The sequence below is a fragment of the Micromesistius poutassou genome (genome assembly GCF_964030765.1).
Source record: "Micromesistius poutassou genome assembly, chromosome: 4".
Classification (NCBI taxonomy): domain Eukaryota; kingdom Metazoa; phylum Chordata; class Actinopteri; order Gadiformes; family Gadidae; genus Micromesistius; species Micromesistius poutassou.
In genome coordinates, this window is record NC_140274.1 from 5,477,571 (window position 1) to 5,504,811 (window position 27,241).

The 27,241-nt window shown below is 44.5% G+C and overlaps 3 protein-coding genes across 3 annotated transcripts in view; 2 read left to right on the plus strand and 1 right to left on the minus strand.

Annotated features, from left to right (window-relative positions):
• Positions 1-4,660: 4,660 nt before the first annotated feature.
• Positions 4,661-8,428, plus strand: rhbdd1 (rhomboid domain containing 1). Its single transcript, XM_084467388.1, has 8 exons — positions 4,661-4,883; positions 5,064-5,226; positions 5,377-5,656; positions 6,053-6,185; positions 6,294-6,382; positions 6,480-6,530; positions 6,737-6,865; positions 7,679-8,428. The coding sequence occupies exons 2-8, from the start codon at positions 5,071-5,073 to the stop codon at positions 7,771-7,773; spliced, it is 933 nt and encodes a 310-aa protein (XP_084323514.1). The 5' UTR covers positions 4,661-4,883; positions 5,064-5,070; the 3' UTR covers positions 7,774-8,428.
• A 2,051-nt stretch (positions 8,429-10,479) lies between these two features.
• Positions 10,480-14,034, minus strand: LOC311342444 (solute carrier family 35 member F2-like; the record flags this gene model as incomplete). The annotated part of the gene is made up of 7 exons (XM_084467273.1): positions 10,480-10,797; positions 11,570-11,724; positions 12,202-12,254; positions 12,605-12,761; positions 13,230-13,389; positions 13,572-13,699; positions 13,848-14,034. 7 exons carry the CDS (start codon positions 14,032-14,034, stop codon positions 10,480-10,482), a joined length of 1,158 nt encoding a protein of 385 aa, XP_084323399.1.
• Positions 14,035-15,808: 1,774 nt separating this feature from the next.
• LOC311341882 (cullin-5-like) overlaps positions 15,809-27,241 on the plus strand; it is a 12,315-nt gene continuing 882 nt past the window's right edge. The window contains exons 1-19 of the mRNA XM_084466696.1: positions 15,809-15,831; positions 16,878-16,987; positions 17,662-17,761; positions 17,954-18,130; positions 19,209-19,350; positions 19,760-19,905; positions 20,096-20,176; positions 20,480-20,573; positions 21,403-21,533; positions 21,702-21,809; positions 22,068-22,132; positions 22,268-22,400; positions 22,594-22,725; positions 22,958-23,081; positions 23,551-23,726; positions 24,135-24,296; positions 24,498-24,616; positions 24,761-24,884; positions 25,415-27,241. The exon at positions 25,415-27,241 is cut by the window's right edge and continues 882 nt beyond it. Coding sequence (XP_084322822.1) covers positions 15,811-15,831; positions 16,878-16,987; positions 17,662-17,761; positions 17,954-18,130; positions 19,209-19,350; positions 19,760-19,905; positions 20,096-20,176; positions 20,480-20,573; positions 21,403-21,533; positions 21,702-21,809; positions 22,068-22,132; positions 22,268-22,400; positions 22,594-22,725; positions 22,958-23,081; positions 23,551-23,726; positions 24,135-24,296; positions 24,498-24,616; positions 24,761-24,884; positions 25,415-25,609 — 2,340 coding nt within the window. The 5' untranslated portion in view covers positions 15,809-15,810 and the 3' untranslated portion in view covers positions 25,610-27,241. The remainder of the gene's footprint in view (positions 15,832-16,877; positions 16,988-17,661; positions 17,762-17,953; positions 18,131-19,208; positions 19,351-19,759; positions 19,906-20,095; positions 20,177-20,479; positions 20,574-21,402; positions 21,534-21,701; positions 21,810-22,067; positions 22,133-22,267; positions 22,401-22,593; positions 22,726-22,957; positions 23,082-23,550; positions 23,727-24,134; positions 24,297-24,497; positions 24,617-24,760; positions 24,885-25,414) is intronic.

Genomic DNA, 27,241 nt, shown 5'->3' on the forward strand with positions numbered 1-27,241 from the left:
GAGAGATAGAGACAGAAAGAGATGGATAGATAGAGAGATGGAGGGACAGAGAGGAGAGAGATAAAGAGACAGAAAGAGATGGATAGATAGAGAGAGATGGAGGGACAGAGAGGAGAGAGATAAAGAGACAGAAAGAGATGGATAGATAGAGAGAGATGGAGGGACAAAGAGGAGAGATTAACAGACAGAGGTCAGGTACATGGAGAGAATGGCGGGTGAATATTAAATATCTAGGGTGCAGTGTTAGTCCACTGGTCTCTCCTACCTGTCATAGTGTCACAGAAATGCCTACTCACTCCTCCTGTCAGTCAGTCAGTCAGTCAGTCAGCCAGACAGACAGGTGGCTGGGGCAGTCAGTCAAACAGGCAGAGACTCAATGTCCGTTCAGTCGGTCAACGCTGCTCTCCACTAGTAAACTCTCCCCCTCCCCCTCAGGCTCCTATTCTCACCCCTGGCTGTGGTCGGTGCTCGCTCGGCCACACACTCGCTCTCGCTCTCTCTCTCACACACACACACACACACAGACACACACACACACACACACATCCTCGGCCACTCCCTCTCCATCCTCCTCACCCCTCCCTCCTCATGTCCTGTACTCACTCTCACTTTCTCTCCGGGTCCTTCTCTCCCTCACTCTCTCAGTCCCCTCCTCCTCCTTTTCCCTCTCATCCCTTCCTCCATGTCTTCATACTTAGCCACGCCTCCCTCCTCTCTCCCTCGCCTCCATCCCTGTCTAGTAAGCTCGGGACGCAGGAACAACAGAGGCAGAAAGGGGGCGGAGCCTGGCCCCGGGCCAGACCAGCAGCCATGCGTTTTATGCACACACACACACACACAGCATCAGCAGCAGGATCTGCACAGTGAGGCACTACAAGGAAGAGATGCTGCAGTGCACGACTCTGGACACACACACACACACACACACACACACACACACACACACACACACACACACACACACACACACACACACACACACACACACACACACACACACACACACACACACACACACACACACACACACACACACTTTGCATGTACAGAAGATCCACAATCCAGTACCCTTTAGCTAACGTGTTGGTATTCACCATGTGACTTGGATTATCCAATCAAACTACGAAGATATCAGATATCTGCTCCCAGTCGGATGGTAATCTAACTGACATCCAATCTGGATGCAAAGCCAGGTCAGGCCAAGCCAGTGCTGTGTGGTTGATTTAGTCTCACTTAGATAACAACACGTCTGATCTAGCATTAAGATACAGAGAGACAGGCTGCATATTAACACAAGGTGCCATTCTAATCTGTATTGGAGCCTGAATGAAACAACACAACCTTTATTTTGGCAATGGGGTGAAGAGGAAGTGATTGCCCTGTCAGTCACTTCAGAAGGAGATCTGTCCATCAAAGTCCTCACCCATAGAAAGAAGCCCCTCCTCTCAGTCTGTCTATCCTGTCGATGGAACAATATCCAAAACACTGAAGCTATTACAGTTCATGTAAATAGCAGCTGTGAGTTCAACCGCATCAGGATACAACTCTATATCCATCTGAATATCCTGCCTCAAAAAACGGCTTCTTCCCCAATGAAATTTGGATATTCAAACCACAACATCCCCAACATCCCTCCGGATTCAATTCCATGCAATGCCTGCAGTGCACTTCATAGATATAAATTCTTTGTTATACAATGTCTTACTGTTTGGGCTGAAAAGATTCCGCCAGCCAACTGATGCTGTTGAGTATTTTGGGGCCTTTATTAATAACCTCTACACTGCTAGCATCTAGAAGTCGTTACAAAGTGTGATATGGCACTGCAGCATTGGCTTTAACACCTCAGCATCGTGTGTGTTAGATGCCACTTTACACCCCCCCCCCAACCTGTCCCTACCTAACAGATGGTTACAATGCTACAGCTGCAACGAAAAGACTCTCTGCGGTAGAGGAAAAGGAGAACATAACAGACCTACAGATGCAAGACGGCTTGGGGCTGTACAGTGTATGTGAGGCCTGAATGAGTCCATCATCCCTGTTCTATTATTCCATTGTTTCTTGTCTGAGGAACTTTCACAGATGGCCGTCCACCCACTGCAGCGCACCAGCTGCTGTACAGTCAATGTTGGAAAGATAACGTTTTACTGCCTCTTTGTTTCTTTTCTCAGGTTTGAGCCTCTGTGATCACATGCATGGGAACCATGCATGTGTACTCTTTTCCTATGTGTGTGTATGATGATGACGACTCTATACTGCAAACAAAATCTACCTCTGGGTACAAAATAAACTTGTAACTTTAACTACTCACACTGAACTGTACTGTACTCACCCGAGAGTCCACAGGCGTGGCACTAAATACTAGGTTCCATCAGGTTGGTGAATCCTTCTTCCTGGGTCCTTACCACGCTTTACATTGACGCTCATATCCTATGCGAGTTACGGTGAATGTGAGACGCATGTCACCAGGGAGCAGGTAGGCGTCAGAGGCTCACAGTTGGCTACCAGTAGACTACATTGGGATTTGAACACAGAACCCTTTGGCTGGGAGTCAAACACTCTTAACCATTACTATCTACACTATCATGTCTTCTAAACAGGGGCATATTTCCTTTATGTATGATTCAGAAGAACTGAAATGACCTTTGAGTTGATGAAATCTTATGAAAGACCAGAGCAACACCAAATTACAAAAGGTGGGAGGGGGGTCGGGAGTCTGTTACAATCCAAGATGACAGAGAGCTGGCTTGGATCAAACACCACGACCCCTGGCTGGCTTGCCACCTGCCATTCAATATGGCACACACACACACACACACACACACACACACACACACACACACACACACACACACACACACACACACACACACACACACACACACACACACACACTTTGCGTTGGGTGAACGCACGGTTCACGAAGGTTCACCGTTACACCGTGCAAATATTCAAATACATCCTACTGATAAAAGACCAACTGATCCTGGTCTGTCGGCGGCAGGGAGAACTTGGCATGTAATTAGAGCAGTCTGCTACTAAAGGTAGCTTCTGAAAACAACTTATAAAGCTAGAGAACTACAGTGGATTATTATGATATTAGAACAAATCCATTCAGAAACTGCTGTTTTCGACACAGAGTATGTGGAAGTTAATTCATTTCCAAGGATGGAATGGATACACTTCTTAATTGCCTATATAGAACTGTTTAAATGAGTCATTAAAAACGTTTTTTTTTATTGTATTCTTTTTTATGTATCGTTTAATATTTTTCTATAATATGTTTTACTTAATAGCGATGGCTTTGGATGCATGATGTCCAATTGCACTACACACAACAATCTAAGCCGGTCTTCGTGGCTGTCTGTCTGGCTGTCTAAGTGGCCCGCCGTCCAGATCCGAAAACAATTCAAATCGATCCGTGCTCAGACAGGTACACAGGTTGGCCCGTACACGTACTGGACTAGAATAACTAATGCATCTGGCCACTACAGCAGGACAAATTAAACTACTACATGTGATTGAATACGATACAACGTGAGACAACGTGGTGGGTCTTTTTCAGCAGAAGGAGTAACGTTACCGTTGTTGCAGTACTGTAGCAGCAGGTTGGTGCTGTCATACAGGCTGCCGCACGAAGCCACCCTGTCTGTCATCCCTGCTGCCGCTCTCTCGTCCGCCGTCTCCACCTTCCGGTACAGACGCCGTAATTCCTCGTCGCCTGTCCGTCTCCCCTGTACACCTTCCCGAGTCCTCCGTTTCCCCGACATCCAGATACATAAAACAACAACACACCTCCGCCACCTTTCATTCCCACTTTCCCCCCCGCACACACATGCACACACCTCCCAACACCTCCCCCTCGTCTACTGGCGAAGATCTACCCGCGCTTTGCACCGCTGTTACTATAGCAACAGCCTCTCCAACGGCACCGGTTGGTCAGTCATTTGATAAGGATTGTTGGAAGAGACGACTACGAATAAAAATATAAATTATGTTTTCTCTCGATCATAGAAGCCTTTTTCGCTGCGAACTAGAAGCTTAAGTTGGTGGTTGTTTTAGCTTGCTAAGTGATAGCGTATGATATGTTAAAGTTCCAGGTACTCGGTTTCAGCGGTTCCTTTGAGGGCCGATTAAATTATTCATAGATGAAAGGTGAAGCCTACCACACCTGGCGCGCGGGACCCTAATTGATATTGCGTGGTCACGTGAGGCAATTTTAGAGCCGTGGACCTCAACGACTTTTTTTCTTCATGGCTACGATTGGGGCTACATTCAGTTTCATTCAAGACAATATTCATACATGAGCCAGACTTGTCCAATCATCAAGAAAACATTCACAACAACCACAGCATCAGAAAACGGTGGAAACAGACGTGGTTGGAGCTTGTCATTGTACTACCAACAGGCAACCAAGAGAGGGAGACAGAGAGCTACAACGTCTGACGTTTTATGCCATAAAAGCATAGCCACAATTTTGAGTTTAAATAAAGACGTAATGTCATGTCTGATTTATGACGCCACCATAAAAAAAATCGAATTTGTTGCTTGATAAAAACCCTTCAATCTACAATCTCATGTCAAACTCTGCGTTCGCTACGTCACTTTGAGTAGGTCACGTGACTGACCAGCATGGTCCTCCTGGTGGTCAGTCGTTTACTGGTTTCGTTTTCAGTTGCTGATGAAATCTGGATAAATTCCCCGTTGTGACGCGGGCTAAACATTTTATTATACTTCTGTCCACCTAGAAGGCATTGTGCAGTCGTCCCTGTTTTCACGATAACGTTTGTATTCCCCGGTTTGTCCTCTGGGGCTAAAGCAGTGAATTATAAAACACGGAAGAAAGGATTAGAAGAGCGACAACACACTCAAGCACACTTCTAAAGGTAATACCTTGATACATTTCAGGCAACTTTTGCTCTGTATGTTTAATTGTTTCTTGTGGCAAAGTGAACTTCATATGCAACATAAGTTCTTGCTATACATTCAGAATACATACGTCGGGATTCAGCAGATGTTTAGTCAGATAATCACCTGCTCACATGCTTGCTTCATCACTTTTAAAGCTTCAGTATGCGACGGCAGCGACCTCGGGGGTCGCAGTTGGGTCTACTGCTGCTGGCCTCCCAGCTGTTCCAGGTGGGGCTTGACAACGTCCCCCCCGTCACTCTGGGTGTGCTGGGCCTCAACGTGTACCTCTACCTGTTCCCCGCGGCTCCACTGATGCAGGTAACACACACACACACACACACACACACACACACACACACACACACACACACACACACACACACACACACGTTGAAGTGTGTTTATAGGAAAAGCTCAGAAAGAGATAAAAAGTAACTTTAGAGATGTTATTTCCCCTCTGTTCCCCAGGCATGTGTGAGTGTGCAGAATGCCTATTGGCGTGGCGACTGGCGGCGTCTCTTCCTGTCCCCGTTCCACCACGTAGATGATTGGCACCTCTACTTCAACCTCACCTCCTTCCTGTGGAAGGGCATCAACCTGGAGCGACGAATGGGCGGAGCCTGGTTCCTCTATGTGCTGTCTGTCTTCTCTCTGCTCACGGGACTGGTCTACCTGGGGCTGGAGGCGGGGCTTACACTACTCACAGATGACCATTCTTACAGTGTACAGTGTGCTGTTGGCTTCTCAGGTATTATGCACTTAGGCAAATAATACACACATGTACCTGTAAAGTCTGTTGAATAACTACACGTTAACTACATGTACACACACAATCTTCACTGTCCTGTGCATAAAAAATACCCTAAAAATGTATATAATATAAAGGGTTACTGTACCATACCGTGTGCATTCAGTTGATTCAAAAAATGGCCATTATCTCCGTCTGTCTCACTAAGTTTCCTTTGTTGTTATGTTCTAATCAGGGATGTGTTGTGACCACATTTGTTAGAGTATTTCTTCAAGTTGACTTGAACATTTGTATGTTGATGTTTAATGTTGCCAACATCTATTTCAGTTTTAGTATTTTTAATCCACCCAACTATGTGTCTTTCTTTCATTCCATCACCCTGTTGTGTGAGTGCAGGCGTTCTGTTTGCCCTGAAGATCCTCAGTAACCACTACAACCCAGGGGGCGTGACCCATGTGCTGGGCCTCCGTGTGGACAACCGCTACGCTAGCTGGGTGGAGCTAGTGCTGATTCACCTCACCAATCCTGGGTGAGTCGTCGGTTGCGCACGTGGTCACATAGTTGAATAATACAAATAATACAACCAATGCTCATAAAAAGAGCATTAGTTGGCTGATTGATGTGTCTGTCTGGACAGGACATCGCTGATTGGTCATCTGGCTGGTATCCTAGTGGGTCTGCTCTACACCAACGGTCCCCTCAAGTCCATCATGAAGAAATGTGCAGGTGTGTGTGTGCGCGCGTGTGTGTGTGTGTGTGTTTGTCAACAATTACAATGTTGGAGACCTCACGTTTAGGTGTTCCCCCTTTTAATTTTTACTAGCGTTGGTGACTGGGCCAAGCAGATACACTCAACCAAACCGCTCCTATTCAGGTATCAGTATTTCATCACAACACAATTCATCAACAATCACAATTATATGTGTCCTGCCGCAGGGGCAATGGCAGCTATAGCACTACACACCTTTTTACTGTGTGTGTGTCTGTGATGTGTGTGTGTGTGTGTGTGTGTGTGTGTGTGTGTGTGTGTGTGTGTGTGTGTGTGTGTGTGTGTGTGTGTGTGTGTGTGTGTGTGTGTAGGCTACAGTGGCACTAGGTCAGGTGGCACTAGGTCAGGTGGTCCGGCAGCGGGCTGGAGGGACCACACTGGAGGGATGACGGAGCAGGAGCAGCTCGACCAGGCACTAAGGAACAGCATGAATGACACCGGTACCCGCTGACCATGTTAACGGAGATGACACTCGTGCGCTACTACTTTCTATTAATAATAAAAACCGTCATTAACATAGTAATCATGGTATTTTATGAGTTTTTAATCAGTTATGACTTACTTAAATCCTAATTACTTTTTAAATTAATAACATGATAGTTTTAGTTTTGACAATACCATTCCAGACTACCGCTATCGTCATGATCTCTTTGAAGGTATGATAGTAAATCTCTCACTTCAAATTAGGAATGTCTAAAGCATAATAAAAACATGTAACAACGATTGTTGTTTTCTAAAACTTCTCAAATTCTGCACAAAATGGCGACAGCCTTGACATGTGCAGGTGGAACTGTGAAAGTGCTCCAAGTATGCTGAAACGGCACGTGAAATTTTCAGCAAAAAATCTGTCACCATTTGATATTTATTAAGCAATAGATCACGACAGGCTGTGGTATAATGAGCACATTTCACTGACTGAAGTGATCTATTGCTTTTATAAAACAGTTACGTAAGTATGGAGTATGTCATAGACACCCTCAATTTTGAAAAAGCGAGAAAGGCAGAAAAGCATTATTTTTTAACAAATACAAAAAAGTAGTCCCTCCTGGCTGCCTGCAAAGTGTACGGCAGTTGCTATGCAACACACTAGCGTCCTTCAGAGAGAAGGCTAGAGACAATAGCTTGGTTCACCGGCAATTTAGCCTACTATCGAGCAGTTCACTCACCGTGCGCCTATTGCTTTACAACATTTCCACCCTCTCCATCAATCAACATATTTTTCAGTGACATTTCTATTTTGTTCTTCTCAACAGGACCCAGGCCAGGAGACGGGGCTCCTCCACCATACGGCTTCCATCTCTCTGATGAGGAGGTCAGGAGGAGAAGGCTGATGAGGTTTGACCGCTGACTGGCTTCCTGAGACCCCACACACTGTCCCTGTCATCCCCAGAGTCTCTACCTGCAAACCATGTTACAATAAGCTCGAACCGTAATGGGTTGCCTTTGTGAGCCTGGCCTTAACCAGGGTCTCGCTAAGCTATGCTAAGAGTTTGGCTCCTAATACATGCAGTGATATCACTAACAGCCACGTCACTCAGAGTGGAGTGGAGGCTGCTCACTGGGGGAAGTGATTTGAAATGAGTCACTTGAAGAACAAGGAAGAATGTCCCTGACACACCATAATAAGTTTACAATCTGGGATGGAATCAACTGAGGCCCCCACAATCCTTGCTTTTTTAATTCTGTGGGTCATTTTTGTCGAACAGCTTGTTTGTTTTTTAACCTCTTTTGTTGCCCAGGTTTTATGTATATTCTTAGGAACCCTGGTCAATGTTATGGGATTTCTCTGCTGTGTTCGAAACCAATAATTCAGTGACCCTCATAAGCAGTCATGATGGACTGACTATACTGTATTATAATGATAGTGACACCAATTGAGAAAGTACAGTTGCTTTTGGTACGTGTTTGATGGACTTTTGGATTCTATCAAGTTGCACTGATGCCAAATACAGATTTTTGACCTTTTTAAGTGTACTGTCATGTATTTTTATATAAACTAAATAAAATATATGCCTATTGGTTGTATTTTTTATTATTTTTTTAACTAGAAGCTTAGTTGGTCTGTTTTGTGATAGCGTCTTTTATGTATCAAATAAATGTTAGTTAAAGTTCCAGGTACTCGGTTTCAGCAGTTCCTTTGAGGGACGATTTAATTATTCATGGGTGAAAGGTGAAGCTTACCACACTTGGCAAGCGGACCCTGATTGATCAATTTGCGATCAATTACTTTTTCTTCAAGGCGGCAATAGGGGCTACATTCAGTTTCATTCAAGACAATCTCCGTACATGGGCCGGTCAACGACAACATCAGAAAACGGTGGAAACAGACGTGGTTGGAGGTTGTCAGTGTAGCCTACTACCAGCCGGCCCTTAAGAGAGGGAGACAGAGCTACAACCTCTGATGTTTTATGCCATAAAAGCATACCCAAAATATTTAGTTAAAATAAAGACTCACCCTACGTTGAGCTGATCTTTCCATCATGAACAATACATGGACTGACGAGAGGAACCGCATGACCGTTACCACCTTAAAGGCGTTGCTTGTTGTTACAGGGGCCAATTTTGATGACACCTGTCCGCAATTCCACAGCAGCAGGCTGTCAGCAAACAAATCCTTTTTGGAGCAAATTCACTCCTCAAAGAAATATGTGTAGGCTAATTTGAAGAGCGTTTGTCTCTGTGTTGAGGTCATGTTTTCAGAGCTCTATGCTTGACGTCACACACACACACACACTACTATGCTTTGTTTAAAAACTTTCTGAAGCTTCAGGCTAATTCATAAAGATATGGAAATATAGTCCCACACAAAACTAATTTAATGTCTTTTCATATTTTCTCATAAATGTGTAAATAGGCCTACCAAAAACATACATTATTATTATTAGTCTTTGTTGTGAGCAGTAGTCCTATAGGACAGTGATCATGATTCGCCTCAATATCAGAATCACACCCATAGGACAAATAGCAATGGTTGGTGGAATGCCATAAAGTAGGTCTGTATAATATGCAGTGTAAGCTTGTCCAGGCCCTGCAAGTCAGGATGTAGGCTATGTTTTATATTGATATTGATCAAAAGTCTATCACAATACGATTAATTGTTTTATTGCCCACGCCTAAGTGTAACTGCAAATTGTTATGAACAAGGTTAAACAAGTCAGTGTTCTTATTTCTAATCTTAACTCAGTATTGATATCAGGATTATTGATAATTAATTATAATTTTTGATTGTTATTGTGGTTATCGTGCATTTCTTATTTTTAATTGATTTGTCATTTCACGTAAAAAATACATTAATAAATTCTAATAGATGTGCCTGAGATTTTCTTATTGTTAGCACTGCTTCATACAGTGGGTCTGAACATCACTTTTAGGAGTCACTCACTTACGAAGGATGTTGGAAAGGGCCGCCTTTTCTTTCTTTGTCACGTTTTTGGGCAATCACCAGTTGCACCCCTGTTCTATCAAGATTCTTTCATTTTGTTTCCAAGTGTACTGTAATGTACTTTAATATCAACAACAAACTAAAATATATATTGGTTATAGTTTTTTTTTTTTTTTTGGGATTGTTCATCCCAATCTTTACATGAGGTAGTTTCACAGAAATAAGAAAATACATTTGTTTGTTGTTTAGCTGGAATAATTTATCTGGAAAAATTGTCAAAAGTTAAAAGTGCTTTCACAGCATTGACACTTCATTTAAAACAAAAATAAATACAATTCTACCTAAAACTTTTTAAAAGTAATGTGTTGGGCTATCCTCATAGAAGATGGATGAAAGTGATCCTATAGATGCCTCAGGGACATTCATACATTAGATACATGTTTCACATGTATCTAAAATTAAAACGCCTAAAATTGGAAGTCTGAAATCAGATTTAAGAACATTTTCTTTGGCCAAACAAATTTAAAAACAGATTAAAAAGCCCTAAATGAAAAGACAGAAACCTCAGGACTAACAGAGTGACGAGGCTCCATTAAGACCGGTTGTTCTCCAAACCCCTTCAGTACGGCAGCGTCTCCATTGCACTCCGCTGACTCTCTGCCGGGGTCCGCCTCACATTTTAGTGCTGCCCAAAACATGAGAAAAGCTCCCGTATCCTCGGTCTGGGACACAAGTCCTGGTGTCCATTTTGGATCTTGGATCCGGGTCACCCTCCCCCTGTCCTTCCTCTGTGGGGACGATAATAGTAGAAACTACTTCCTGTTTGTCAATGACGTCCTCGTTAAAGTAAATTGTGGGGTTGTCATAGCAGCCGTCCTCCTCGGTGATGGGCAAGGGAGGGGAGGGGGTGCTGGTGGGCAGGGGCACGGCGTTGAAGGTGATGAAGCCGAACAGAATGACCACCAGCGCGATGAGGTAGAGAGGGGAGAACTGGGAGAAGAAACGGGGAACGTTGGAATTATTTGAAAGATGTATACTCAATGATTCTATCTGGTATTCATTGCTATGCTATGAGATCGGACTTGTTTAACAGCGGGTTATGTAAAGCAAAGTCTCAACTAAACGTTCTCCTGGAAGGGATGCTGGTTTTAAGAAAAATCTCTAAACAATCTGTGCTACATTTTGCCTTTGCAAGACAGGATCATAAGTAAAGTACAAGTTGGTTATTATTAGTTGTTGTTTAATAAAATGGAATAATCCCATCCCTATGAGCTGATTTTTGCAGAAACTTTGTCATATTTGACATGGCTACACTTGACTCTGAGCTGCATTCATTAACAGATAGTTAGCATAGATATGATTAGTATAGTTATAATTTGCACAGTTATGATTAGTTGTTAAGATTAAGTATTGCTATCCCCGAAGTCATTGTTGCAGAGACCCCATGTTTGCATCTTTAAACCTCAGACTTGTGTCACATTTAACACGGCTACACTTTTACTGTAGAGCTGTAGTCATTAACAGATCTGTTAATGACTACAGTTTACGTGACCCTGTCAATCAGCTACTCAACTAGGTCACCCTGACCCAGACAAAGGATTTGGCAATAAAAGGTGTACTATTAAGTGTTGGAGCATACATTTGTTTGCTTTGCCAAGAAATGCATGTGCGTGTGTGCGTGTGTGCGTGTGCGTGTGCGTGTGTGTGTGTGTGTCTGTGTGTGTGTCTGTGTGTGTGTGTGTGTGCGCGCACCTCCACTCACACTGTAGTGGAAGAGGAAGAGGCCACAGAAGAGGCTGAAGAGGTCGGCGGTGAGCAGGGAGAGGTTGACGGAGGTGGCGCTGGTCAGCTTCACCACCACGGGCATGCAGCTGTACAGCGCGTACATACACATGGCGTAGGCTCCAAACAGAAGGCCTGGAGCACAGAGATACAGAGAGGGGAACAAGGAGAAAGTCAGGGGCTGAGTCAATACTCAAATGCTTATTTGTGATATTTTGTCATTGAGCTGATGCTGTGGAGAAATGCGTCTTTGAATTGTTTCAGATTCAAGTCATTAAGGAGGGGTTAGGGGTTAGGGCATCCGGCTCAAAGATGCCTACAGGTAGACCTTGAACATTGGAGTTTGAATCCACAACCTTTACTCTGGCCGTCAAAAACGCTCACCACTAGACTAACCTGCTGGCATTATAAAGCATTATATAGGAAAGCTTAGCAATTTAGTTTGTGTCTTATGTAACAATTCCGAATCATGGAGCACTGATGCAGAAAGGAAAACTAATCAAAAAAATTGAATAAATTCATAATACAGACATTAATAGCAAAGCATTTTATTGTTCTTGTTTGTCTTTTAGTGGGATGTATTCCTTCTTTCCAGTGACAATAGGTTCTTACCTATCTGCCAGCTCCACTGGATCTTGGACAATTCATGTCGTTCCAGAATGACCCTGAAGAACACACACAGAATCAAACAGACTGTCAGCACAAAGCCAGTATTGTACAGCGTTCCATAAAGAATAGTTATAATATTAGGTAATCAATAGTTATTAAAATGTGATCAATAACAATAACTTTATCTCTGTAGCTCCGTAAAAAAGTAGTGCTTCACAATAAACAGGATAAAGATAGGAAGCATAACATAAATAAAAGGTTGATTCCAAGGAAACAAAGTATTTCAATGTGAGCATTCAAATTCTGTTATTCAGAATCCAGTTAGGGTTATTATTTTCCCATCTCACACACACACACACACACACACACACACACACACACCCACGCGAGCACACACACAACCTACATCTGTATGGTACTGAAGACGGTGCCGAAGAGGCCCAGCATGCCCAGGAACTCCACCCTGCTGAGGTTCTTCACCGTGTACTCCTGGCACACGTTGGAGATGGCGTACAGCGTGGCGCTCACCAGCACCAGGCCGTCGCCCAGCAGGATGTTACTGGCTGGGAGGAGGGACAGAGACACACAGGTGACCTCAGCTCTGGGTTCTCCTTGTGTCGTTGTTGACCAGCCAATGACTGAAGGAAAAAACACTGATTCAAGAAACGGTAACAAAGGGGTTGTGAGTGTCGCGTTCATGTCAAAGTGCCGTATAATCAAACTCCCACAGTCAAAGAGTTTTTAACAAGGCAAACTTGTTGAAATAGCGGAAAAAAGGCAATAATGTTCTATTCCATCTATTTTTACAAAACAGAAAATATTACATACTTAGATATGAATGCACGCGAGCCCCGTTATTAGAGTGTGGCATTAACTTGGCCAGGGTTAGGGGTTTGATTCCCATTGGGGTCCCAGTATCACCCATGTATGCAGCACTTTGGATAAAACCATTGGCATATGCCATGTATAGGCTCCATGATAATGATCCATTAGATAGTTGATAGTGGTCCCTCTCGTGCGGACCCTCTTACTGGATCCCTGGTCCCGTCCGGCCAGCAGGTCAGCCCCAACCATGGCGCCCACCCCCAGCAGGCAGATGACTACAGCCACGTAGTGGACCGGCCGGTACCGGGTCTTCAGGACCCACCAGGATAGGACCATCAGGACGGGGATGATGAAGCAGTCCAGGAGCTTTCGACCCACACACACACACACACACACACACACACACACATATGAATATGTACATTTACTAGTAGTAAATAGTCACAATCTATTGCTATACAATATAGGGCTGTTTTTTCTGAAATAGTATCCAGCAGGTTTCCTGGTTCAGAAGCTCAATGAGAACCTGTGTCCAGGGGAGTGTTTACCTGGATGCTGGTGAGCGTGGTGTACTGATAGGCCTTCACCACAGCGTAGTTGGCCTCCACGTCCACCAGGCCCATCAGGAGGTACTTCCAGCCCCGGTGCTTCAGGATATGCAGCACGTTACCGTCCCCTGTGTTTCAAAGGGGCACCCCATCAGGGTTATTATCCGTGTGGATCTCATTGTCTGTTCGATGTCTAATGTACACGGTTCCACTGAATTCTTCTTCACATACCCGCTCTATTCTTAGTGACGCGTCGCTCTGGCGTGGGAGGCCTACCTGTCCTGAAGCAGAGCATGGTGGTGTAGGTGATACACAGCAGGGCGTAGTTCAGCAGGCTCTGCAGCATGGGCGTGTTGACGTGGTAGTCTGAGGCCAGGTACTGGGACGAGATGGCCGTCCCGCAGATCAGCAGAGCCAGGCCTTGGCCCATGGCTAACGTCTTGGCTACCTGCCTGATGAGCATTCAATCAAATTGCAAACCCAAACTTTAGTTATAAAGCACTTTTTGAGCAAAACAGCTGTACCAAGCAAAACTACAAATTGACGCTTCAAGATTGCATTTCCTTTACCAATGGTTACAGTCTGAAAGCCTAAAAGGGATAACTTCCAAGATGGGTGCCGAATGACATCGGACCTCTGCCAAAGCAGCACAATGAAGTCTTTATCAGATTTAATTATCTGACCACGTTTCCATCCATCCAACATTTAATTAGGCCTAAATAACATTTATTTCAGAGAGCAGGAATGTGCATCAATGGAATGGCTGCCATTATGATACAAGCATTATGACTGTGAAATGATCTTCAATATTACACTTTTATATATTTATATTGCACGTACATGAACTATGAATGTATATTGATGAATATTGAAACTTTAAAACATTTGAAGTTGTCGATGTTCCATTCCATTCCAAATTATTGAAAAAATGGTCAGCTAGTAAGGAAGAATGTATGAATTTGGACTGTAACCAAGTGCAGCAGTTGTTTTATTAAATGGAGTGTATATATTTGTATCATTTGATAGGGACAATGTAATTTTACATAGTTACAAAAGGGGCATGAAACTGATGTACACAGCATATACTTTAGAACTATTGCTGATGTTGAACTCCCTATTTGGGCTTCTATAGTTTAATAAAATAAACCCAGCTTTCAGAATCATGGAATAATTCACTACAGATTACAATTAAATACACATACAACAATAGACATACAGCCTCTTTGTGTGCGTGTGTGTGTGCGTTTGTCTCTGTCTGTGCGTGTGTGTGTGTGTGTGTGTGTGTGTGTGTGTGTGTGTGTGTGTGTGTGTGTGTGTGTGTGTGTGTGTGTGTGTGTGTGTGTGTGTGTCTATCTGGGTGTCTGTCTGGGTGTCTATCTGTGTGTCTGTCTGTGATCAAATAAAAACGTATCTACCACTAAGAACTTACATGTTGAAAAGTATCCTGATGTCGAATTTCTCCATAGTCGTGGTCATTCCGGTTTCTCGTCTTCGTTGCTTGTGTCTTTGGATAATTCTTCGCACTGTTTATCACCCACACTGGTAAGCCAACCACATGATGAGCGACTACAAATGTCTTACTGCTCTGTTACTGTGCTACGAGAGCTAAATGATTAACACTGAATTTGAGGGCGAAGATCGCTCCTTGATTTGCAATAAAACTAATAATGAGTATTTAAGTGGATAGGCGTGGCGAGGGTGCAGTTGATAAGATTAAGTGATGAGACAAAAACAAGTAGGGAATTGGGCTGTCTCGGATTCAACTACCTAAATAGGCTAACGATTGGTAATCATAATTAACATTTAAATAAAGGTGAAAACGAAGAAAGCGAACACATTTCCGATCTAGACAGATTACCTTGAACCGATTTAATATTTTGAATATTTCATTTTTTTCCAGGTTTAAATAATTCCTAGTTTTAATTGTATACATATAGGCCTATAGTATGAATCGCGTTGAAACGGCGACTGTATTTTATTGTATTACAGGTCTCTCATGGCATCACAACGTAATACTGAATTCATTATGCAATTTGTAGACTTACCAAAATTGTTTTTATATATCGTACCTGAAAAACAACATGCAAACGGTGGTCAATTCATGACATATGTGCTATTCTTCAAAGTTGTTATAAGTTCTGTCAATCTGATGGGGTGGGTACCGTGGCGTTCTTTCAAGACAGTGCACAGCTGTAGTTCCGTTCTCGCGAGAACACGCGAGGCGATAAGTTGAAGAAACATGGCGTCTAATTTGTTAAAGGTATGAAGCTCTTCTATGTATCACATTTCTTATTTTGAGGCATCGTTCAAATCTAATTTGAGGCACAGATATCGGCGTCAGGCCCGCCAAAAGGATCCACTTTACATTGTCTATGCTTTTCATTGTTCATAAGATGTGAGGTGGATATAATGTAACTAGCTTTAAGGTGTCCAAGCTAATGCTAGATGGAGTGCCTGGGCCGTATACTGGCTAGCTAACGGAACACCGGCTCGTCAAAACCTCTGTTGTATAGTGTGTTTTTAACTCATGAACGATCCCCATTACCCCATGACCAAGATCTAAGATAAGCAGACAAATCTGTTATTTTCCCAATTTAGGTGTTCAAATGTATAGTGATAGCCTCAGTGCAATATTTGATCAGGTAGTTTGCATGTTAGCGGTCCTAGCCATGACAGCTGGCCCGCCCCCTCTTTGACAGTTCTAGCAGAGGCTTCCAGTTACTTAAAATGGGTACTCTCGCACAAATAACCTCACATAGTTATAGCTTATCGGTTACCGGGAAAATAAAACGTGTTTTTTATGTGATTGGAACACGCAGCAGTGTGATTGTGTATTATCGTTGGCTCTCTCTCTCTCTCTCTCTCTCTCTCTGCTATTGTGAGATGGAAAAGGGTTATATAAGGGTTAATATCCTCTCTTTACTAGTTCTCTAACTTTTTATATTTTTTGCGTATTCTTCCTCCCACCACTTCTGTCTCCTGGTCCACCTCCCTTCTCTCGGTCACCGCTATGTCTTTACCGGCTCTTTGCTACCAATCCTTTCGTCCTCTCTCAAAACTTGGCTCACTGTCAATGTTGCTCATTCACCGTTTTATCATCTGTCTCCCGTGTGTGTGTGTGTGTGTGTGTGTGTGTGTGTGTGTGTGTGTGTGTGTGTGTGTGTGTGTGTGTGTGTGTGTGTGTGTCTCTCTCTCTCTCTCTCTCTCTCTCTCTCTCTCTCTCTCTCTCTCTCTCTCTCTCTCTCTCTCTCTCTCTCTCTCTCTCTCTCTCTCTCTCTCTGTCCTCCAACCCCTGTGTGTTTCTAGAACAAGGGGTCCCTACAGTTTGAGGACAAGTGGGACTTGATGCGGCCCATCGTTCTCAAGCTGCTCAGACAGGAGCCAGTCACAAAGCAGCAGTGGTTTGACTTGTTCTCGTAAGAGATTCTCCTGTCTACCTTGTCCACCCCCTTTTGTCTCTCTCTCTGTCGCTCTCTGTCTCCTTCTCTTTCTCTCTCTCTCTGGGACTTTACGCCTTGCAAAATAGGCTTGGTTTTGTCAGAATCATATAAACCCACATGAAAAAAGTAAATGTGAATAAGGAAAAAAAAGGTTATTTTTTATTTCGAAACACAGATTTTGTGTTTTTGATTCTGTGAAATAGTTTTGTTCTTCGGGCTGGCCTCTGGAAGGTCATGAATGATTCACACAGTCCAGTAGCTCAGGTACACATTCAAATCATCAGGTATCACTGACTCGTGCATAGAGAAATCAGGGCTCAGACACTCAAATACGTCTTACCTAACAGAGCAGATGGATTTGCCTCAGAACCAGCTCTTGAGACAATGAGACAAATGAGTGATCTTGTGCCAATCTGTAACTCTACTGACGCCTATAGAGCATCATTTCCCGATGGTTTTAAATGTTTTTGCTGTGGAGGAAGGTGATACTAGACAACTATTAATACACTGTCTGTGTTACAATGATGCTAAAATGCAATAGAAGCACTCTTGACGTCTGTGTCAAATCCCAAATATTATTAAGCCTGATTGGTGTGTCTGTGCGGTGTGAGATTTGTACCATTGAGTGTGTTGATGTGTCTTCCATGCAGAGATGTCCATGCCGTGTGTCTATGGGATGACAAAGGACCTGCCAAGATTCACCAGGCCCTAAAAGAAGACATCCTAGACTTCATCAAACAAGCCCAGGCTGTAAGGCTTCATGCAATGTAGTACTATGTACTAACCCCAACGTATGATATGTTACGTTGTTGTAATACCCTTCATCTCCACCAAAATGTCATGCAGACATTACAGGTCATACATTCAAAACTTGAAACCAATTAAACTAGCACCAGATCTTATTTAATTTTGTGTGTGTGTGTGTGTGTGTTACAACGGCAGCGGGTGCTGAGTCACCAGGACGACACGGCGCTGCTGAAGGCCTACATCGCTGAGTGGAGGAAGTTCTTCACTCAGTGCGACATCCTGCCCAAGCCCTTCTGCCAGCTGGAGATCACCCTGATGGGCAAGCAGGGCAGCAACAAGAAGACCAACGTGGAGGACAGCATCGTACGCAAGGTGAGTGAGAGAGAGAGACAAAGAGGGAGGGGAGGAGACACTTGAACGAGAATTCCGGTATTTTGCACTTTGAGACCCCTTTCTGGGTTGTCTATGATGAAATAGACTGGTTGAAATTTTGACGATTGGTCCTTTCTCAGGCTCATTTAGAGCCCGTCTAGTCCATTTAGTGCCCCTGTCTCGGGCTCATTTAGAGCCCGAGACAGGCTGGCTGGAGAATGGCTGGCTGCCGGAATTCACAAAGCTGTCCTTAAAACAACCCTAAATGCTTGTTTTCAGAAATGTGCAACTCACCGAGTGATTAGTGGTGTTCGTTGATGTTCCAAATGAAGTATCAGAGCGAAATACAGTTTCTGTCGTGTCTTATTTATATGTACATCCTATTGATTTCTGTTGGAAGACTCATTGCTCGTTCACCGGAAACGGAAAGGGGGGCCGTTTACGCTTGGTCATAGTCTTTTTGCTCGGTTCTAGCCCTACGGTTGAGACAGAGAACCGAGCGAAAACTACAACCAAACGTAAACAGCCCCCTTTTCTGTTTGAGCCAAATACCCGAGACAGGACCAATCGTCAAAATGTCGGTGTGAACCACTCATTTTCATCCTAGACAACCCAGAAAGGGGGCTCAAAGTGCAAAATACCAGAATTCTCCTTTAAAGGTTGTATCAGAGATTCTAGGCCGAAACATAAATGATCACATTCATCTGATCTTTCCTCACGGAGAACAAGAAGACCCAATGTGGGGAGAGAGAGAGAGAGGGGGGGAGGGGGTGAGGAAAGGGATCAAGAGTGAGTAGAGAACAAGCAGGTAAGCGACAAGACGACCAACATGAAAGACAGCGTGGTAAGCAAAGGTGGAGGGTGTCACTCAAACACTTAAAAAAGAGAGAGCGAGAGTGTTACTTAAATAAACACAGTGTCACTCACCGATTGACAGAACTCAAGAAACAGAAGAAGACCCTAAAGAATCCATTACCATTTTGTTCTTCTTAATGTTTTATAAAACCAAGTAACCCATTATCTTTCTCTTTCTCATTTTCTTTCTCTGTCCTTTTCATCCTCCTCCTTCTCCCCCCAGCTGATGTTGGACACGTGGAATGAGTCCATCTTCTCCAACATTAAGAGCCGCCTGCAGGACAGCGCCATGAAGCTGGTCCACGCCGAGCGGCTCGGGGAGGCCTTCGACTCTCAGCTGGTCATTGGAGTACGAGAGTCCTATGGTTAGGAGGATATATATATATACATATAAATACCCGCACCTTTCCACATATACAGCAGATTTCATTCTTGGTTCAAGTCCTTAGTAGTTGCATTACCCCGATATGATGAAATGTGTTGAACCGTATGGGATGAACATGCCTCTCAATGTCTCTCTTCACTTGTCTTCCATTTCTCTGTTTCTCTCTTTGTTTTATTTTCTTACTTCGCATTTTCACTGGCTTTCTCTTTCCTTTGTTTTTTTTGTTTTTCTCTCTCTCTCTCTCTCTCTCTCTGTTTCTCTCTCTCTCTCTCTCTCTCTCTCTCTCTCTCTCTCTCTCTCTCTCTCTCTCTCTCTGTTTCTCTCTCTCTGTGTTTCTCTTTCTCTTTCTGTTTCTCTTTCTCTTTCTCTCTCTCTCTCTCTCTCTCTAGTCAACCTGTGCTCAAACCCAGAGGACAAGCTGCAGATTTACAGGGATAACTTTGAGAAGGCCTATCTGGACTCTACAGAGAGATTCTACAGAACCCAAGCCCCGTCCTACCTGCAGCAGAACGGCGTCCAGAACTACATGAAATATGTACGGGATAGGTTACCAGCCATCATCATATTACCCTAGAAACCCAATACAATATTACACCATAACCTAGTTATGGTCTAAGGTGTATATGTAATGCTAATACAAATTTATTTCTATGGTTTGCATGCAAAAACAAACTGTGTGTGTGTGTGTGTGTGTGTGTGCGCGTGTGTGTGTGTCCTCTCTGCAGGCAGATACCAAACTGAGAGAGGAAGAGAAGCGGGCGCTCCGCTACCTGGAGACGCGGCGTGAATGTAACTCTGTACAAGCAGTGAGTGGCCGCAGGTCGTCCCAACAGTCACCTGCACAGGATGTAGTGCAGTGGTGTCACCAGTTTGAGCCAATGAGAGTGATCGCTCAGACAACTGTTGCACCAGCAATGGTGGGCTCTGGTGACAGTTAAATCAGTCAAGAGACATTGGTAGCAGTACAATATAGAAGTGAGGTTAGGAGCAGAGTTCTCAAGGAACAGGTTTGATTGAAGATGGAATTGTTGTTGACCAAATCGGTATTATTACGATTGTGCATAACTGTGCTTGTGTGTATCTCAGTTTGTTTGTTTGTGTTGTTCTAGCTTATGGAATGTTGTGTAAACGCACTGGTGACGTCGTTCAAAGAGACAATCCTGGCAGAATGTCCGGGGATGATCAAGCGCAACGAGACGGACAGTGAGTGCCCCCCCGGGTCAAACCGTGAAGCTCTTCATTGAACACTTGGAGGAGATTCGTTGAAGCTTGAAATAATTGAGCCAAGCAATCGATCATACTGTAGAATACACTCAAGTGTCCACACACTTAATCGTTTCAAGAAACGTATTCAAGACAAACGCATCCTGGATTTGAATAGTCTTTCCCACTATGGAAACTATACAAATGCTTGTTAGAATTGAACTATTTAACATCAATTTCTATCGACATATGCAAGAAACATAACTTTCACATTGATTGATGGACTTCTCTAGCCTGGAAAGCATCTAGAAAGCTGTAGGGTCTGGCAACGAGTAATTAAAATGAATAATAAAGCATGCATTTGAAAATACCACTGCACGCAATTGGATAACACTACGACCAATCAGAAGAATACAAGGGGGGACGTATCCAGAGCGCCATATGCTGAGCTACCAGCGGAGTGAACAAATAGATTAGACTCTTGCTGTATCCGGTCGGTAAAACAGCAACGCTTTTGGCCCGCCTATATCAGATACACCGATGTGATTGGTTGATATTCGGATCCAGGGGAATCTGGGAGTGAGTATATTGCTCGTTCCCAGAGTGAGTCGCTGAGCAAATTCAAATTGTGCTCTCGCAAGAACTCTGGATTTCCAGGGTAGGACTTCTCTGGACACCTCTAGAAGAAAGGTTTATTAAACAGTTATGAATACATCCTTATTGAGGCAAATCTAGAATTATTATGAAACTTCATTCATACAACTTCCCTTCCAGTATGAGCTCCATGCTGTGGATGTTAGGGTAATTGTCTTCCCCCCTTGTGTTGCAGAGCTGCACCTGATGTTTTCCCTCATGGACAAGGTTCCTAGTGGAATCGAGCCAATGCTGAAAGACTTGGAAGATCACATCCTCAATGCTGGGCTGGCAGACATGGTGGCTGCTGCTGAGACTATCACTACTGTATGTACACACACATACTCACTCACTCACTCACTATATAACTATATATATATATATATAAAGTAATACATTTAGGTGAGCATTGATCTATGTTCAGGTGGCTGCTGTGATCATTCCGGAGGGGAATTTGACCTGTGTGTGTTTTTAAACCTATTTCTTTGTGTGCAGGACTCTGAGAAGTATGTGGAGCAGCTGTTGACTCTGTTCAACCGCTTCAGTAAACTAGTGAAGGAGGCGTTCCAGGACGACCCGCGCTTCCTCACAGCCAGAGACAAGGTAAGAACAACACGCATCTCTACCGACACACAGCCTTCAGATATAGGCCTTCTTTGTGCACACAAAGTACACACTTTTTTGTTTTTTTTAAGGTAATCTGTACAAAAATGAATCAATCTACCTTAACAGCGCTGCCCTTGATCAAGCAGGGGTTACTACAACAAAAGTGCTGTCTCAGGGTTTAGAGTTTTGGTGGCAGTTTGAAATGTCCTTCTAGCAGTGTACTTTACATTACTATAATGGTGTCCCCTTCTGTAGGCATACAAGACTGTGGTGAATGATGCAACGATATTTAAACTGGAGCTGCCTCTGAAACAGAAAGGGTGAGGGTTCTCCGTTTGGTTTCCTATTGGGTATTTAGTATATAAGTGTGGTATAAGTGATTTAGGTCCATTGTAATGTACTTTAATGTAGGTTCATGGAGTGTATTGTAATGTAGTATATTCTAATGTCTCCAGTGTGGGCCTTAAAAGCCAGCCAGAGTCCAAGTGTCCAGAGCTGCTGGCCAACTACTGTGACATGCTGCTGAGGAAGACTCCTTTGAGCAAGAAGCTCAGCTCTGAGGAGATAGAGCTCAAACTCAAAGAAGTGGTGGGTCCACACACACAACTCCACACAGATGCACGCACACACATGCACATTTATTATAATGACTAATGACTAGCTATTACAACATTTCTATTTCTATTTCTTTAAACATTTTTTGACCTTTTGTATTTCTGTCTGTCCCTTTCTTTCTCTGTCTCTGTCTCTCTCTGCCTCTCTGTCTGCATCTCTCTATTAGCTGCTAGTGTTGAAGTATGTGCAGAACAAGGATGTGTTTATGCGCTACCACAAGGCCCATCTGACCAGACGCCTCATCCTGGACATCTCAGCCGACAGCGAGATAGAGGAGAACATGGTGGAGTGGCTCAGGGTCAGTCACACACTCAATTCTTTTTCATATCGCCATATTGTCATGCAGAGCGTAAAAACCCAAATTCACAAACTCTTTCCCTTGTTTCCACACAATATCAAACTTGGGTTTGTTTGAGTTCAAATCCAATAATTCATAGATCACATTAATGACAAACCTTCCTTTATCTGGTCTCTCTTTTCTCCTCCCCTCTCGCTCTCCCCTTACTCCTCCGCCTCCTGTGTGCTGGCAGGAAGTGGGCATGCCGGCGGACTACGTGAACAAGCTGGCTAGGATGTTCCAGGACATCAAGGTGTCCGAGGACCTCAACCAGGTCTTCAAAGAGATGCACAAACACAACCGGCTGGCCCTGCCAGGTAGGACCCTCACACTCACACTGACACCAACACTCACTCACTCCTGTTTTCATATTTACGTAGAAGCCAAACAAACATACTATTTAACAAGTATTATAAGGCTCCGTGAATAGTGGGGAATAGCCCCTTCGACCAAAGCCTGAGGTGAAAACAATATACCGAGTTTGAGATCTCTCTATATATCTATATTGCCCAATATCCCGAGATAGCGAACCAATCAAATTGCGCCATCTTAGGAGGTCCACGTGTAGCATATACTAAATACCTATATTCAGAAACACATCAACTTGTATTCTGTTCTAGCGTTCTCTTTTTGTTTGGAATGAAAATCGATCCACCAAACGGACCTTGATTCTGCGTCAAGGCAGGCCAGTCGTATATATTGCTTTAAAACAAAAGCATAGGAACAGGCCAACGTTGTGCCAGAGTGGGTCTTTAAAGGCTGCGCTGTGTCCTCGCCTTCCTGCAGCGGACAGCGTCAACATCAAGATCCTGAACGCAGGGGCGTGGTCGAGGAGCAGCGAGAAGGTGTTTGTGTCGCTTCCCACCGAGCTGGAGGACCTGATCCCGGAGGTGGAGGACTTCTACAAGAAGAACCACAGCGGCAGGAAGCTCCACTGGCACCACCTCATGTCCAACGGCATCGTGGGTCCCCCTTCATTCACTCCCCCGTCCACTCCTCTCTTCTCTGCTTCCCTGCTTATTTCTCCTCCTAGCGTCTCTTTTATTATCTAAACCTTCTGCTCTCATCCTGGCTCCTTCCGTCTTCTCCTCTGTTTCTCCCTACTCCTCACACCCCTACTGTATCCTCCTCTCGTCTCCTCCTTTTCTCTACTCCTCCTCCCTTCCCTCTTCAATCCTCTCCTCCTCTTTATTTTCCTCTTTCCTCCTCCATTAACTCTCCTCCTTTATTGACTCTCCTCATTCCTCCTCTCCTCTTCTCTTCACCTGCTCTGTTAACTCTCCTCTGCTCCACCTCCTCTATTAACTCCTTCCTCCGCTCCTCCTCTCTCCACCTCATGGTTAACTCCTCCTCCTCTCTCTCCTCCCCAGATCACCTTTAAGAACGAGGTGGGCCAGTACGACCTGGAGGTGACCACCTTCCAGCTGGCCGTGCTGTTCGCCTGGAACCAGCGGCCCAGGGAGCGAATCAGCTTCGAGAACCTCAAGCTGGCCACCGAGCTGCCCGACGCCGAGCTCCGACGCACGCTCTGGGTCAGCTCACACACCCATGCACGCACACACACACACGGACACAATTTATTTTATTTATTTATTTATTTAAGTTATGACTCATTGTCATGGTAGAAAAAAACACACAAAAACATTGGTGCCGTGTTGACTGGGTCCATGAGTTCTCTACGTTTTGTGATGCAAGCGGTTAAAGCGGAGGGGTGCTTTTGTTGCGGTGTGCAGTCGCTGGTGGCGTTCCCCAAGCTGAAGAGACAGGTGCTGTCCTACGCGCCGTCCGTCAACTCTCCCAAAGACTTCACCGACAGCACCCTGTTCTACGTCAACCAGGACTTCTCCCTCATGTAGGCGACCACATGCACGCATGCACTCATGCATGCACGCACTCACGCACTCACGCACGCACGCACACATCCCCTATTTGGTTGTATAGAATCAAAATTTATTTCCATTAATCCCATTTTCCTGTTTTGTTTTTTCTTCTTCAGCAAAAACTCTAAAGTCCAGAAGAGGGGAAAGATCAATCTGATTGGCCGGCTGCAGTTGACCACTGAGCGAATGAGAGAGGAGGAGAACGAGGGCATAGTTCAGCTCAGAATACTCCGGACACAGGTACGCTACTCTGGTTTGTTCTTTGAGGAAGCACAGCTCAGAATACTCTGAACACAGGTACGCTACTGCAATACGTTCTTGCACAGGAAGCCCAGTGTCCTCAAAGACGCTGACACCGTTTATTTCATTTCAAGTGTTAGAACATGGAGAGCTGGCAAGAGAGAGAGGGAGAGGGAGCAGGGCTTCCTGTATAAAGCATTCTTTAGTTCATCATCAGCGAAGATAAAAAGACAGAAAAGATGCTGAAGATATTCTCACTGCGCCACATCGGCTCTCACACACACACACACACACACACACACACACACACACACACACACACACACACACACACACACACACACACACACACACACACACACACACACACACACACACACACACACACACACACCCTTCCTTCTATCTGTCCTTTCCTCTAAACCCTTCATCCTCTTCCTCATTCCTCCCCACCCCTTCTATCCAAATCCCTCTCTCCTCCCCACTGCATCCCTCCGTCATCTCTCTCTCGCTCCCTCCCTCCCTCCCAGGAGGCCATCATCCAGATCATGAAGATGAGGAAGAGGCTGAGCAACGCCCAGCTGCAGACGGAGCTGGTGGAGATCCTGAAGAACATGTTCCTGCCGCAGAAGAAGATGATCAAGGAGCAGATAGAATGGCTCATTGAGCACAAGTACATCAAGCGGGACGAGACGGACATCAACACCTTCATGTACATGGCCTAGACACGCCCCGAGGGAGGGAGAGAGAGAGAGAGACAGAGGGAGAGAGAGGGAGGGAGGGAGGGAGAGAGAGAGATCTGTGCTCTCTCCACTCCACCACCTGACCTTGTGACCCCACGCTTTACAGACAGTCTGGGCAGGAAGAGGAGGAGCCTGGGCGACACGAGCTTTCACTTGAGGAGGAGGAGGAGGAGGAGAAAGAGGAGGTTTCTGCTGGATGAAGGGGTGTTGCTGGCTTGAGGAGAAAGAGGAGAGATACTCTGTTCAGGGAATTAGGAGGAGGAATAAGAGAAGTGTTTATTTTTGTGTGCGTGCCTGAGAGAGAGAGAGAGAGAGAGAGGGAGAGGGGCTGATTGCATTGGAGCTGCCAGACGGGCAGTTTGACCGCAGCGCTCTCTGGTGTCCATGGCGACCGTCTGCCAGCAGTACAGAAGAAGCAATTAGTGACACAATGAAACTGAAGACTTCCTGCCTTACTTATGCTTGGGGAGGGTTTTTGATTTGGCCGTCGGGGGGAAAGGTGAACTAGCTGATATCGATCCGTTTTCTTTCACTTGATGTCACCTTTGCCAGCTGTGGCTGTTTGGCAGCTGCCATTTTGCTTCCCTCCTCTTTTTCTTATTGATTGGGACCGCAAATGGACTCGAGTGGAGCTGCCAACGAAACAGGAAGAGACAGTACAACAGTATACAATACGTGGAGTATTTTGCCAAATGTGTGTGTGTGTGTGTGTGTGTGTGTGTGTGTGTGTGTGTGTGTGTGTGTGTGTGTGTGTGTGTGTGTGTGTGAGAGAGAGCATGCAATAGTCTGCACAGGGAGAGTTGTTGGCCTTTTAAACGTGTGTGTGTGTGTGTGTGTTCAACAGCATGCTGCTCTGTGATCTGTTTGCATTTATGGAGGATCTGTTATGTCTGTTAGCAGTCACATCCAAAACACTTTTCTTTCTTTATCAGTATCTATGCTCTGCCTGATTTTGACAGGGAGCTAAACATAAGAGGCTCGTATTCAAATGCTGGTGAAATGGGCTATCACTAACTTGCAGTTATTGAGATGGCCAGGAGGGGGCGATGTCCCCGTTGGTTAATGAACGCAGTGAGTTGAAAGGGCAGGGCCGTCCCACATTATGATCAACAGACGAACATTATATGACGATCAATTAACATAACGTATGTTAACTCGTACTTTTCAATAAACCATGTTTTTTTGTTGCATAAACACTAGTAGTAAACGTTTAACAAAGTCCCAGAACAGGCGAAAAGTCACATTTTTAAAGCATCAATCATTGACTCTAGTTTACTCTGCTTTTTTGTGTGTTTCAACAATTATGGTGATTAATGGGCTCTGAAGATTATACTATGAAGTGTGTGTGTGTGTGTGTGTGTGTGTGTGTGTGTGTGTGTGTGTGTGTGTGTGTGTGTGTGTGTGTGTGTGTGTGTGTGTGTGTGTGTGTGTCCACGCGCCCGCCCTCCTCAGCCAAACCCTCCAATGAATTAACTTTCACACTGAAAAAAGGCGTCTCATTGTCAACACATCTCCACATGTATGCTATTACTCAAATAATCATATCATCAGAAAATACTTTGAGGTAATGGATGCTTGGTGGGATTAACAAAATGAGAAGATGTGTTGAAAATG